This window comes from Typha latifolia, chromosome 4 (assembly GCF_019914945.1).
Source record: "Typha latifolia isolate L0001 chromosome 4, TyphaL0001v2, whole genome shotgun sequence".
NCBI classification, from domain to species: domain Eukaryota; kingdom Viridiplantae; phylum Streptophyta; class Magnoliopsida; order Poales; family Typhaceae; genus Typha; species Typha latifolia.
In genome coordinates, this window is record NC_133089.1 from 5,502,459 (window position 1) to 5,518,084 (window position 15,626).

The 15,626-nt window shown below is 35.8% G+C and overlaps 1 protein-coding gene and 1 non-coding gene across 3 annotated transcripts; one reads left to right on the top strand and one right to left on the bottom strand.

Annotated features, from left to right (window-relative positions):
- Positions 1-6,746: 6,746 nt before the first annotated feature.
- On the top strand, positions 6,747-6,819 carry TRNAA-CGC (transfer RNA alanine (anticodon CGC)). The gene has a single exon. It is a non-coding gene; the product is annotated as a tRNA-Ala (tRNA).
- A 1,047-nt stretch (positions 6,820-7,866) lies between these two features.
- LOC140786849 (KH domain-containing protein At4g18375) lies at positions 7,867-14,681 on the bottom strand. 2 transcript variants are annotated; one of them, XM_073135541.1, is made up of 8 exons: positions 14,541-14,681; positions 13,238-13,880; positions 12,190-12,690; positions 11,859-12,098; positions 11,489-11,770; positions 11,298-11,353; positions 11,005-11,095; positions 7,867-9,233 (listed from the first exon to the last, which is right to left on the bottom strand). In XM_073135541.1, the coding sequence occupies exons 2-8, from the start codon at positions 13,811-13,813 to the stop codon at positions 9,102-9,104; spliced, it is 1,878 nt and encodes a 625-aa protein (XP_072991642.1). In that variant the 5' UTR covers positions 13,814-13,880; positions 14,541-14,681; the 3' UTR covers positions 7,867-9,101. The 2 variants fall into 2 exon arrangements, with proteins under 2 accessions (XP_072991642.1, XP_072991641.1); XM_073135540.1 differs by having other exon boundaries at positions 14,507-14,663.
- Between the last annotated feature and the right edge of the window lie 945 nt (positions 14,682-15,626).

A 15,626-nucleotide genomic window follows, 5' to 3' on the forward strand; every position in this document is an offset into this window, starting at 1 on the left:
CTAAAACTTGGTTTATTTTTTTCCTCGTTCTCTTCTCATTTGAATTTGGATATTGAAGCTAGCAATCTGATTCAAATAGTTATAAAATTTCATCTAATAACGGTAATAAAATTAATTAAATAAACTTACAAAATTGTAGAATGTAATATTCTATGTAAATGGAGTCTAGTATTTGATACTATCTTTTTAAGACCATTTTGTTATTCGAATGTCTTATCGAACTATAACAAATATAGTACTCTCTCTCTCAGATGCAGAAAACTCAAATAAATTTTGTTAGGTTTTTATTTGTTAGCAATTGTGTATAAAATATTCTAAGTGTATTTTTTTCATGTATATGAGCTTTACACAAGTCTAGAATATCTCTGGTTTGAATAATTGCAAGATTATTGGAGAAAAGTCGTTGAGTTCACACCGCGTTCACAAACGCGTTATAACGCGGAATCTGCGTTCACACAAACAAAGAGTCGCGTTCACAAACGCGTTCGAGCGTGGAATCTGCGTTCACACAGACAGAGAGCCGCGTTCACAAACGCGTTCGAACGCGGGTACTGCATTCACACAGACAAAGAGCCGCGTTCACAAACGTGTTCGAACGTGGGTACTGCGTTCACACGAACCAAGAGCTGCGTTTACAAACGCGTTCGAATGCAACCTGAAGAATTCAAATTGTCGCGTTCGAACGCACTCGTGCCCGTTCAAACGCACCTGAGATCAAGTCATGCCGTTCGAACGCACCCGAGCCGCGTTCGAACGCACCAATGAAGTTTGATAAAATTGGACTTTCGTGAGTACGGATAAAACTTGGATTTGGCTCTATTTTGGAAATCATATATAAGAATTGTGATGCCCTATCTCTAGGGAGGTTGAAGAAGTATTATTGAAAAAAACTTCTTGAGGCTACATCGATTCTTCAACTAACAAGGTTCCACTCATCATTAAAAAGTTAATCTTTCGTTTTAAGGGTTATCTAGACGAAAGATCAATCTCGAGGGTTACTAAGATTGGACTTCAATCACGAGAAGCAGTGAATCGTGGGTTCTAGCGAGCAAGACTGAGAGAAACAAAGTCGTTTGGATCAACGGGTTGTTTTGTGAGTTAGTCTTGTAACTGCTACTATTCTAATGATTGGTTTTGATCCGAGTTTGGATCCGTGGTTTTTTTCCCGTTTGGGTTTTTCCACGTTAAAATCTTGGCGTTCATCTCTGCTTTCGTTCCTAATATTTCTACGGACTTTTACTTAAGCGAACGAGTGATATCATTGCCTAATATTTAGATACATACTTGTGTCTAGGGGTTTTTCAAATTTATTGAATAAAAATAATTACTGATTCAATTATCCTATTTATAGAAATGAACAGATGAAGGGGTGTGTTAATTTAATTGATGGTGTAATATTCAAAAGGATGCATTATTTTCCGTTAACAGACACATCTGCTCGAAAGTCAAAGCAATTCTACCGCTAACTCGAAAGGGCGCACCTTTCGGCTAGACCAAACCAAAATTCTATCTAGCAAAAATAAATTCGGGTCTTGATCCACATGAATAAAACCAAGCTAGGCAGCACGTATGTATGAGTTGATTACATATATTCATTTAACCACAAAATTGGGTATCTCTCACGGCCCAAAGCCTATGTGAAACTTAATATTTTATATATCCTACTAAATATTTCATAATAGTCAATGTGGTAATAAACTCACTTTCCTTTTATTTTTCGTTGCCATAATAATTACTTTTAACCAATTTTTATTCACTTTCTTTTATGTATTTGAATAAGTGAATATATGATTTCATAGTATCCCTTAAGCTCCTTTATTTTCATCATTAATAATATATGAACCTCACTTAAATTTGGGCTTAAAATTTATATAAATTTTATGTTTTTTTTTCAAGTAAAAAGTCCTTGGACTATTTCATTAAGATTAAGGGGCATACAACAGGTTTAGCTCTAGTCCAGACCAAAGCTTACACTTTTTTTCTTCTCTTAAGGCAAAATGAGCTAGTGCATGGGCTTTGCCCCCTCTGCTAGTGAATCCAACATGTATTTGAGGGTGGAAGGATAAGAGAGCTTTTATCTCACAGATAATCGAGTGGGTTGCCAATCGGCAATGTCCACTAGTCCATTAACTGTCTTCACTATCATTTGGTAGTAGGTAAAGATCCAAACCAGTTGCTGTCCACAAAGCTTTAGGGCTTCCTTTAACCCACGCAGAATGGCCATCGATTCTCCAAACAAGGTATTAGCGCAAAATTCAAGGAGGATAGAGTGGCCTGTTCTTTCGTTGGGGCCACCCTGGTGGAGGAAGATTTCTACTCCCCCTAGGGAGTCCCCTTTCCAACTGGCGTCTACCCAGACCAAGAGATCATCTAAGTTAGGGTAAGCGGGCCCATTTTGTGCTTTATTCACTGAGATCTCCGTGAAACCATCTTACAACGAGTTTTTTGTCAACCACGCTTGAGTAGAGAAGCAACTCTCAACAATGGTTTGGGCTTCCTTCACCACGTGAGAAGGCGAGGTTGTGATGTTGCCATATAGATGGCATTACGAGCATTCCATATGCTCCATAAAAGGGCAAAACAAAGAATCATGTCTTCTTTTGTGAGCATCGAACTGAGGAGAACCACCCAACCATCTAAGTTCTACTTCACCACACAGGTAACAAACATCCTCAATTTAAGGTATAAACCTATGAAGTCTTGCGCAAACATGTAGGATATTGGAAATACATCGCCACATAAAGACTTTGATTCTCGGTGCCATCACAGGGTTCTTCCAAATGATTTTCCATAATCTAGGGAAGAAGCTTGAAGATGAAGAGCTCATCCAATGGCTCTTAGACAACATGTTGTATGCAAATTTGCATGAAAAGGCACCGAATCTCGTTGTAGTCCAGACTAGCTTATCTTGTTGTTCTTCTTGGGCTTGGTTGAGATGTATCTGTGAGATTAGAGTCACACATTCCGGAGGAAGTAGCTCATTAACAAGTCGTCAATTCCACTCTGAGCCCACCATTAGGTCCTTGACATAAACAATCCCCGGCCGAAGACTGATATCATGCATGTTATCCTTAGTGATATTGATGTTCTCTGTGTTGCCCACTATCCAACGACAGTTTTGGCGAAGGGAGTCCTTCATTTGATGAATTACTTTCCATGCCCATGATCCACTAGACCTCACTAGAGCTTCCTAAAGAGAGGAGTTTTTAAAATATCTTTCTTTCTTGATCCTTGCCTAGAAGGCCGAAGGGTTAGCTATAAGTCTCCAAGCAAGTTAAGGATAATAGCACTATTGGTTGTCGCAAAATCTTTTATTCCAAGGCCTCCTCTATCCAAGGGTTTACAAAAGCTATCCCAACTCTTTAGATGGAGTTTTCGACTACTGCCATCGAAGCCCCACCAAAAGTTCCTGATGATAGATGTTATCTTGTTTATAAAGGAAGTAGGGAGTATGACTGTGTTCATGAAGAAAGTAGGGATTGAACAAAGGACAGCTTTGATTAGTACTAGCTTTCCTGCGTAGGACAGTGTCTTAGATTTCCAACCGGCAAGTCTTGAGCGCATCTTATCGAGCAGGAATTGAAAAGCCTCATTTTTAGAACGTGACAGAAGTAGTGGGGTGCCCAAGTATTTCTCGCCTATGGTGAGGGAATTGGCTTGCAATGCCTCAAGAATGAAGGTTTTCCTAGTCTCGTCGGTCTTGTTGCTGAAGAATATAATAGATTTATCCAAGTTGATAATCTGCCCTGATAACTTGGAATAAGTGCTGATGGTGTTCGAGATAGTTGAGGCTTCATTCACAGTAGCATTACCGAGTAGGACAAGATCGTCAGCAAATAGCATATAAAATTTATTCCAAATATATGATATTTCCAATAATCTCGACATGAATGAATTAGCTTTAAATATACATAAAATACAAACTTAGTTGTGAGTACAATAAAAAGTTATCATACTCAAATAATGTTTTCACATCTATTTGATGTATTATCAAATTATATAATGCTACAAAAGTAATTGTTTATCGAATATACATTATTATTATAACTAACAACATATCAAAGTAATCTATTCCTTTTATCTGTCTATCTATACCTTTTGATTAAAAGTCTCGTCTTATATTTGTCAATTGAATCATCTTCTTTTATTTCCTTTTGAAGATTCATTCGTAGCCAAAAGATTTACACTCTATTGGATGATAGATACATTAATTTCTAAGTATGATTTTATAAGATGAATTAAATTTCATTATCGATAGCTTCTTTTTATAAAGAAGCTTCCGGAGTAGATATTATTTTCTTTGAAACTTTGAAAAAAAATTCTAACAAATATGTTAGCAATTCAAAACCAAGAGATAAAAGTTCTAGCCCTCTTATTGTCATGTCTTTCTTACATAGACTCTAGGTCATGCTTATTTCTTTCTATATTTTCACAAGTATTTTTGAGAAAACCTATTTCTAATATAACTTACATTTTAAAGAATCGATGCATTCGTAAGCTCAATAATTATATTCTTACATAACTCAAAATTCTCTGATTTCTAAACTTGTGTTGTTCCGAACATAACCAATGTGGTTATAAAATAGTTTGCAAGTAAGTAACATATACTTTTGACTTTTGACCCATATTTGCTAATATCATCTTGCAAACTATTATAGATATTACCAAAAACAATGAGAGCACATGATTAATTTTATACAAATTAAACATATATAACAACGGAGGATTTGCATATTTTTTTCCCAAGTCAAATAGCAACCCTATTCATGAACATATTGAAAGCATGTGAACCCAAAAGACGAGTGCTAGGGGAGAAAAAAAAAAGGAAGGGAAAAATAACTCGTGATTCATGCAATAATGAACGTGGGCCACAATTGCAAAAAGGAAAAAAAAAAAAGTATTTCAACCCATTCCAACTTCCTAGAGAGAACTTTCACGATTAAATGAATCATGACGTCTTTTGGGGCCCAGAGTTGGGATACAATCATATTATGTTGCATTAAAAGACTTTATTTCAGACTTTAGACATGCAAGACTTTTATTGGATGACTTATCATGCTTTATTTTATTTTGCTTTCGCTTTTTATAGCTGAGTCTCTTTTTAACCTTCCTTGGATCTCACACTAACATTAGTAGGAGTCTCGTCTCTCGTGCATTAGATGCCACTTTGGAAAAGCGATTGGATAAATTACATTCTACCCCTTTTCTCCTATCATTTTGCTTGATTCTAATTTAGGATTATTATATTTCACCACCCTATAATTGAGCTCAATTATATAACATCTCTCAGTATTTCTAACTTAAGTATTTAAAAATTTTAATATGGATAAAGTTCTAAATATTCTCAGGAAAATAATTAATCAAGTTAGACAAATTAATTTATGTAGCGAAAACAAAATTATTTAAATTATTTTGTCATTCTGTAAATGATATTTATTATTACAGTTCACTCATAATAATACAAAAAAAAGGTTGAGTGAGTAAATAAAGTGATTTTGGTCAAAAGAAAAAGATTACTCAGGATAAAAGTATATTTAACCTTGTAATAAATCATTTGACATTTGAAAAGGTCCAATATGTAACTATATAAATTACTTTGGAGTTTCAAACCCCAGGGCCTTTTTTGTAACTTTCCCATGCTTAACGGATCCGACGACGCACATCGTGGGACCCAAGGAAGAAAAGTTTTGGACACGTAAGCACCCCGGGGGGTAAAAGAAAAAGGTGTCGCCGTGTCGGCCATTGTGATGGATGACGCCACGTGTCATATTCAAGCTGGGCCAAAGTAACTCGCGGCAGTTTATATAGGTAAAAAATGTTAAATTTAGTAACTTTAAATAAAATACTGATAGGTTTAGTCGAGTTTATCTTATAGAATGATGACCAAATTAGTGTCTTATATGTAAGAAAACGATGATCAACTTAGTAACTTTTTCTCTTTAAAATGTTAATAAACTTGCCTTTTTACGGATAGTTACAATGAAATAAATTCCTTTTTTTAGAAAAGGCCTAGTTTGGTCAAAAACTCTACCAACCACCTATTAAAGTAGTAAATCAAACCACGTGCGTATTTATCCATGTGGGTCCCACTGTCACTATTCTGTGACAAAGATTTGATAGAGAGAGAGAGAGAGAGAGAGAGAGAGAGAGAGAGAGAGAGGAAATCAATAATTGATAAGAGCGTTGAATCTTTCACAGGCTTGCAAACAGTAGCTAACTACCAAAACTAATCTTTTCCATCAATTTGTTTTTTTTTTAAAGGATTTTATCTTGATTTCTTTTCCTTATGAAATGTGATTCTTTGGTGAAAAAAGGTATTATATGGATAAACTTATTCTTTCTTTATCTATGAATCCAATTGATAAAATATTTGGAAATTTGATCTCGCTCCATTATTCTACCTATAGAACTTTATTTCCGTCGGTCAGTCAAAGGTTTGTTGGTTCTATAAATAATTAAACAAAGACTTAGAGTAAGTTTGGTGGAGAATAATAAAAAATTTCAATGTAGATTTATAGAGAATTATAGGGCTATCATAAGAATCTTATGGTGGATACCAAGTCGCTCACCAATTTTTTATAGAAAAAACTTCTTTAACGCTCTGCAAGATTTGACACTACGGCATTCAAGTGCAAGCTTTTGCCATCACCATGTGTACAAAATAATCCATAAGATCCCTCTTATTTGACCTTTAAAAAAGAATTATTCTTAATTATGAAATGAAGTTCCTTTTAATACCATCACCAGGGGACGTAGCTCATATGGTAGAGCGCTCGCTTCGCATGCGAGAGGCACGGGGTTCGATTCCCCGCGTCTCCATATTGTTTTTACTATATTTATTAAGATTTATTTTTCATATTACAAATTAGTCCAATTCTAATTAGCACCAAACAAAGTGACAAAATTTAAATTCATTTTCTTATTTAAAGGCTAACAGGAAATGTTTCTATCAATATACCTACTATCATATGCCCCAAGACCTGTCCTAAGGGATACTTTGATTTTTGACATTTCTCATGGCTGGTCAGTGGTCTGGCATCTCAGCCAACCAACCTGGAATAATTAGATGATATGGTCAATTGTATTTATACCCAATAGCTTTCAATCATTAATGGGCTTCTTATAAGCAGAAATATGAGAATTCGAATATTGACAAGAGAGCATTAATTAATTTTTTTTTATCTTGGAATATTTCATCTTAGTAGACATTTTATTCTTGACCTTAAAGTATGCCATCAACTTAAAAGGAAAGTCAATCAAGATATTGAATCAACTGACTATTTCTACTGGAAGGTTGCACAACATAATCCCTGCCACTGGAAGGTTTTGTATCAGTTGCTAATACCAAGCCACCAAATGTTTGTTTAGGATAAGTAACACAAGCAACTAATTTAAACATCTCAAAAGCCACACTCAAAAGCATAGAAGTAATATATATCTACGGTAACGTTTAACTTGTCAATATGAAAGTTTCCGGGCATGTCATGTTAGGTTCTGCAGTGATTGATTAACCCTGGAATGGAACACATAACCTACTGCTGAAAGAGAACTATCTCAGATTCTCAGGTCCATCTAAATGGATGGAAATGTTTTACACCACACCAGCCCATAGCTAAATAAATAATAACATTACGCATGAAAATTGAAAAAGAAAAGTCACATATTATATAAACACAACTTGGCTTTTGTTTGCCATGAGGTTCTAATGTCTTTCAATTTACCAACCTTCTTTCCCCATACTTAAATATGTGTACAATTTACAACCAAATGGTATTTTCCAGAGCTGAAAAGCAGTAGAAATAAATGAAATGGAAGAACCTATCCAAAGAACTAAAACTCTCACAAAAGAGAACAAAAGCTCATCGATACAACAAACTGACCTGCTCATGGTTTCAATAATAATTAAATAAAATGCAAGGGATTTTACTTGTCATAATCTTGTGGACTGGTCCTTCCCAAGAATTTCATAAAGGAATCAAGACTCAAGAGACATTAATATCAACAAGTCAAAATTAATAACACCCAAGCAAGTGGGCAAAGGACACATGAAACAAACAGCAGCTCATCAACATATACACATGATTACCTCAGTAACAAGATCTAAACATCTTAAACTCTAAAAGATAGCTTCTCTATTGCAAAATATGTGGTTAAACTTAATCTAGGCATGAAAGGAGGTAAAAAACAAAAGAAAAAGGAAAAACAAAAGAAAAAGGAAACGCTACATATAGTCGTTAGCATTTTGCCGAGAAGGTATTTATTAGAGGATACAGCTCAGATATACCCAGTGCAAAGATGCAATAGGTAAATTGGCATTACAGAAACACTTTGGTTCATTTAAAAAGTTGAACCGGAGTTCCAAAAATATAGAAAAAATATTAAAGGAGAGCTTAAAGGAAAGAGGATCAGAATATCGAACATAAAGAGTGAAAACTGAAACAAATAGCACCAGCATCTACAGCATACCACATAAATGGTATGATCAACAGGAAGAAGAAACAAAATTAATCCTGTAAATTTGGTACAAGGAGATGACCAGGAAATATTCATCAAGCCTCCAAAACTATGTACCAGAAGAATAATGAGAGGATCTTTGAGATGCATGACTCAAGATTCAAGTATATAACTTCCAAATATTAATTTGTTTCTAGGATGACAATCTACGAAAACAATTAATGAGCAGAAAAGTTACAAAATTGTCATATCATGTAGATGGATAGATAGCCATATTACCTCGGAAGGAATCAGCATGACAGGGTTATAAATATAACCATACTGACTGATCAGTTATCGAAGAGTAGTCATAAACAGGAAACCTTGGCATTCTAGTTAAACGATTCACAAGAAAACATCATCAGAGGAAAATATAGGAGGGCCTAAGGATAGTAGAATAATTAGAATCGACAGATTCTGCAACAGAAAGGGAATCCTCAAAGACAAGTCAGCATTAGATTCTTCAGAAACTTGAATAGACACTGAGGAAAGGAAAGACACTATGGAACTACTCTGCAGAAAAAACCTTAAGGGAAGTGAAAAAGATCAGATGTGCATGGCAACAGACCAAAAGAACATCTATTAGCGCTTGAAAGCACGACTGCATCTTATGTTGACATTATGAAGGCCTTAATTAAGTTCTCCGCTGATTGCTTCTGCTCAGTAGTGCCTGAAATCTGAGCAATGCGTTCAAAATGGGATGATTTGGAATCAACAATGTCTATGTGAGCACCAGAAATCTGCAGCAATATAAAAGTAAAACGGACCAGTCAAAAAAAAAAAAACCAGAGGTATATTAATAAAAACTAGTAGTCACCAACAAAGCACAAGGAGCAAAGATGTTCTAAGGTCAGGTTTTATAAGATAAAAAAAGGGGGCAACTTTCAGATCATGCCCTGCATTATTGACATATTCTGGTTCAAACCCAACCTTTAACTATTTCTAAATTGAATACTCCATTTGCCTTTAGTTCAACAAAATCACTAATACAACTGGTTTAACTTGATATCAGCCAAAAGTACAAATCTACTTTTAATTAAATCCATCCGATCCTAACAGAACATTGCAATACAGTAATAGTCACTTGGAGCAAGAAAATAAGTGATGATTGATTTGAAAGAAACAAATGAGAGAAATTTGGCAAATACTAACATCTACAGTCAGGTGTCTTCATGATAGGATCTATTAAGTTAAAAATTAGAAGTTTAGAACCACAATGTTATTTGCATATTTTTAGGAAAATACAGGGCTCAATGTAGAAATTATGAAAAAACATTGTACATCTAACAAGATAAAATAAGATTCAGTACAACTTGTTCAGCTGATTATGTTGGGTGGAGATTCAGTGTGAGTCAACTCCTGTGGGTCAGTTCGAGCACACGTGCATCGATCGTATGTGTCCAATTGTCGTGGTTAGAGCTGTCAAAATAAACAAGCCGGCTCGAGCTCGGCTTGATAAGGCTTGACTAAACCTCGGCTTAGAAATGAGTTGAGTCGAGCTTGATACAAAATATGCTCGAAAATAATTTCAAGGCAAGCTTGATCATGCGGCTTGATCAAGTAGGCTCAATAAGGCTCGAAATAATTATAATATATATATAATATGAGTGATACTTTTTATACTATACTATAATTATCTTATATTCTAAGATTTACGTAAATGGATAGTTATGTATTCTGATCTTATAAAGTTTAGTTTTGAATTTTAATCCTATCATATCTTTTCTAAATACATGGATATTTCTATTAGTTTATAATTTTGAATTAGGTCTTATTTTAAGCTTGATTCAAGCCTAAATCAAGATTAATTTAATTCAAACTTAATCGTGCTCGAAATTTGGATTAAATTAATTAAAGCTTGAAATCGGCTCGTTTAGGCTCAAGCTCAAAATTAGCTTGAAATTGGCTCAAATTGAAATAATTTCAATTTAAGCTTGATCACAAATATAGGCTAAAAATTATTTTTAATTCAAGCTTGATTGAGCTAGGCTAGATTACACCCCTAGTATGGTCACGCTCGAAATTGAACACAAGGGACCCACAAGATAAAGTGGGTGATTACAACCATCGGATGTCCACAATGATGCACACATCTAACGACACACTTGGACCTACTCAAATGGTATCGCCCACACCAAATCCCATTTTGATTATGTTTTCCTGTTTTCCCAAAAAGAGGGAGGAATGAAATTCATCAATAAGAATATGAGAGATGTAATAACTTTTTCTATTTAGATACAAACAAAGAAGCTCGTGAAATTCCTTTTCGGATATTTTCTTGGAGTTACCAAGAGCCTCAAATTTAATGATAGTAAAAATGTGGAAGAAATTAAAAGTTAAAAAATAAAAATAAAAACTTGTTAAACTCACGACTACTAGGGGTATCAGGACAGGTCTTATTTTCTGTAATACAACTAAACCTTACTTCATGTGTCTTTCATTCCCTAAATGTTATAACAAAGTATAAAATAACCTTTCATTATATAAATGATATGGGAATAGCAAACTGACCTTCCTAATGTTCTCCAAGTTTGTACCACCTTTTCCCATAACTTTAGCCAAGGCGTTCGCAGGAATCATCATTTCACTATATGGAGGCAATCTGCCAGGTAGTGAAGCAAGAAAGTAATGAAACAACAATTATAGCACCTATAGCAATAAAATAAATCATCGTACTGGAGTATCAAAGATGTGGAAAATGATAATGATCAGATCTCTCGTCACAGCAAGTTTCCAACCATATATCATATATAAAATGCAGTGCCAGATTTAATTTTCTAAACAAAGTGAACAGAAAAACATACCCTCCATACGTCTTTGATGTATATGATGAGACTGATCTATAACCATTCTCTCCAGCCTAAGAAAAAAATATACATACAAGGCACCAATGTCATTTCATATGCAAACAGTTATAGAAATATGAGAATAAGTTGAAGGAAAAAAGGCTCCTTTGCTGCTGACAAGTAATGAAGTGAAGATGCCCATTTTATACCTGCAAAGAACTGTGCCCATACAAACTGCTTCCAGGATAAATTCCAAATCCTCTTTCAGCCTCAGCTCTTTGATCATAGCTCAAAGGGGCCACTGGTGGAATACTAGGCAACATGGTAGGCAGAGAAAGCTTACTGCTGTATAAAGGATCTATTGAATGTATGGTCTGACTGCCATCCTTCTGAACATTCTGGCTGCCCTCTCTGTCCCTCAAAACACCTTCCCTGAGCTTTAAAACTATCTGAGCAAGTGCATCACGCAGCTTACCCACCTCTCCAGACACCTGGATGCAGTCAACAGATAAAGGAAAACCCCCATAAAAAATCTACCCTATGAAACCAAAGAGAAATAGGGAGGCAGAGAAAGAATACCTCTACAAGCTCATCACTGGAGCCAGCACGCTTGGGCTTTTCTCCCTTTGAGATGCGAATATCAGCCTTAGTCTTCTTGCGCATATCATTTATAATTGAACCACCCTTGCCAATAAGACAGCCAATAACTTTTGATGGGACAAGAAGGCGGATATTAACTCTTTCCTCATCTTCATCATTAATCTTTCCTTGCAGCAGCAAAACAGCTTCAACTGCTGCAGATTTCACATCAAAGGTGGACTGCAGATGCATGTTACAAATCACATAAAACCTACTGCTCAATAATCATGAATAAAACAAAGTTATAGGGGTGAAAAGATACTGGTCAAACCTCAGGGGATGTAACAGTAATTACACACTCTTCTGACTCATCCTTTGTGTCATCGACATCAATACGTGCACCACTGTCCTGCCTTACACTCTTTATGGTGCTCCCGCCTTTACCAATAACCCGTCCAATCTTGTCAGATGGACATAAGACACGAAGTACTAGCTCCTCTGACTGTGACGGGCCACTGAACCCAGAAATAACAGGAAGTGCAGAAGGATAAACTGGCCACGCACTAGCAGCATCTGAAAACCCAGGAAACTCTGGAATATGAGGTGTTGCACCTATGAGTGGTAACCCAGAGCTTGGCGGGGGAACAATGGCATCAGCACTGTGATAGAAGCTACCGGCTGGATAAATAGGGACATCTGAAGGGATAATTATACTTGTTGGAACCTCTGGAACTGAAGTTTCAAGGGAGATCTCTTCTTTTGGTGAAAATTTGTACATAATGGCAGATACAGAAAGTAAAGCTCTTCTAACTGCTTCAGAATCACCTGTTATCTGGTTAAACATGAAACGGATATCAATACAGATGAAAAAGAAAAAAAAGAATGGCTTAACTGATAATGCACGGGAAAAAAATTTAAATAACATGCAGAAAATGCTAGCAAGATATGAGAAGACTCTTTCATAACATATTATTCCCAAACTGACCAATAGTAACAGTGAGAAATGCCACAAAGTCATCCTACATATCAAAGTTATTGACAAAGACAAACTTAATGCTCTTAAAAAGCACAGTAAAAGAAATCAGCTTTTCACTAAAAAAAAGTTGAGATGAATGACATCACTAATCACAACTCTACCAAGAAAATTGGCACATGCAAATCATAAAGCAATGAGAACCAGTTGTATTAACGAAGCTTCCATAAAATACTTCTCAGATAAAATGTTTTATTCTATCTAGCTACCAAAATAGAAAGAATCAATGTTTCTACCTAAAGATCATATAAGTAAAATGTTACACACGGGATAGAGTTACAAGTAGCTCTGCAAGTGATAATGTAGCATCCTGTCAATAAAAAGTTACAATCTGAACAACATTTACCTGAACAAAGTTGTCAAAACTCATTGCACAGGAATGAGTAGCTTCATTGGAATCTTTTGGGTTAACCTTGATGTTTGCTTTAGTCTTCATTCTCAATCTCTTTATTGTGGCCCCAGACTTGCCAATTATATTTGCAGCTTGGCTTGCTGGTACCAATATATTGGCTTCTTCCTTGTTATTCAAATCAGAATCACTAGTATTCGCCAAAGCATTAACTATAGCATCATGCACCTTAAGCAGTGCATCCTGGGCAGCACAAAGAGGTTCTGTGACATCCTCATGATCATATACATGATCTTTATCCTTAACATAACAATATATGGTGATAACCCTTTTGTCTGAACCAGGATAAGGATCAACGACCTTTATTTTAGCACGAGTCTCCTGCCTGATTGAGTTTATTACTTTACCACTCTTACCAATCACACTCCCGATAACACCATTTGGACAAAGTATGCGATAAACAACCAACTCGCCATCACCAAAACTATCCTTGTTGACTGGCCTTTTGTTCTGATTTCTCCCTTCATGATCGTCACCCCTCTGTTGCCTTGAACGCTTCCCAGTCTCGCCCATATTTCAATGGACCAACAACCTATGGCTGACCTCAAAACACGCGACTTCGTGTGTTTTGGTCAATGCCCTGACATGCAAACACAAAGCACAAACCAGGACGTCAGTCATAAGATTCTTAGCAGGAGATTCACAAAGAGACTTACTACTACTACATCACAGATACACAGAGAGCATCTGGAACAAACGATACCCTGCCTACGTCTTCAAACTTAGAGAGAAATAGAGAAAGAGAGATGCATCCGTTAGGGAACAAGGGTAAAAATGAGCATGATAAAACTAGCCTACAGCCCATGGAAAAGATGGAACTTGGAGAGATAAATCAAGATACAGAGGCTCACATAATAGATTCTAATTGCCCAGGCTATGAATTCACCACTATACTAGACAGAAAAAATAAATCAACATTATTAAAAAAAAAATCGCGCAAAAGGCAATGTTCTCGTAACAATCGTACAATCATCATCGCAAAGAGGAATTTTTTCAACATTAGCAAACTCCAGCACAATAAAAGAAAAGAAAAGGAAAGGAACTTTAAATCAAGAAAGCCAAACTCTAGGGATCACCGGCACCGAAGCTTGCAAACACAAGCCAAAACCCTAGCTCTACAGAGACCCCAGCAAAACCGCCATCAAGGCGCAAGATGTTGAAACTCTAACCCTACAAAAGAACGTACGGCGGACGACGGAGACGTACCTTAAATTGAGAGAGAGGGAGGAAAAAACCTAACCCTAGGCTACGCCAAGGAAGACGAAGGCGTTTGGAGACGAGGAAGCCGTCGCGATTTGGGTTTTAGTAAGAAAGGAAAGGAATCGAAACCTCGGTGAGGAGCCAACCTGAAACCTCCTTATCTTACTGGCTATTGGCGGTTACCGGATCAAAGCAGCTCGGATTCGGGTTTCCTCTTGGGAACGGGTGAAAACTGTAGCTTTCTATGTGAGGCGGTAGACGATCAGAGCTTGGAATAGATTATAGAGAGATCATCGGTGACGTCAGCTCAACACCCTCGACGTCATCTTCGTGTTAAGTTGTAAGTTTTGATGGAAATAATTTTACCCTAATTATCTCTCTGATTTGTATTATATCATAATTCTCTTCAACATTAGTAAGTTGTTATTATTCAATTTTTAGTAAAAAAACTAAACATTACTTGCCTATGCACAATCAAAAAGGGACTAATTTATATATACTATAATAGAAGCAATCAACATAATTGAGAATTAACAATTTAAATAAATAATCACACCAAGATTTTACGTAAAAAATCTAAATCAAGACGTTGCCGTGACAAATTTCTTTATTATGTGTACTGAAATACAATTCTTCTCTCGATAACACTAAAAGTAACCACACATTTTTTCTTAAAAATTATTATTTTTTGAGCTACAATCTCATCTTAATGGAACACTAAAAGAAATAGACTAGTAAGAATATCTCACGAACCATTGGCCAAAAGCAAGAGGTGTAGTAAACTTTGGAGAGATCAAAAGATGACTAGTATTGAAATTTCCTTACAAATTAGCAAAATCTCCTCCAATAACATTTTCTTTTTCTCTCCGCTTGACGAACCTCTTCCTTTCTCTATTTTCCTTTTTATACATGTATCATCTCAGTATGCTATATACCCTCTCATTCAATGTATCAATAGAGATTTGAAAGATGATCAAATTTACAAATTTGCTACGTGAGTGAATTCAAACTCAATCTCATTAAACTCAAGCCAAATTTACTATAGGGACCAAATATAACCGTTTTTTTTTTTGGCTCTCTATAATAAGTTGGTAGTTTTATTTTTTGGGTTTGAGTTGGTAATTAA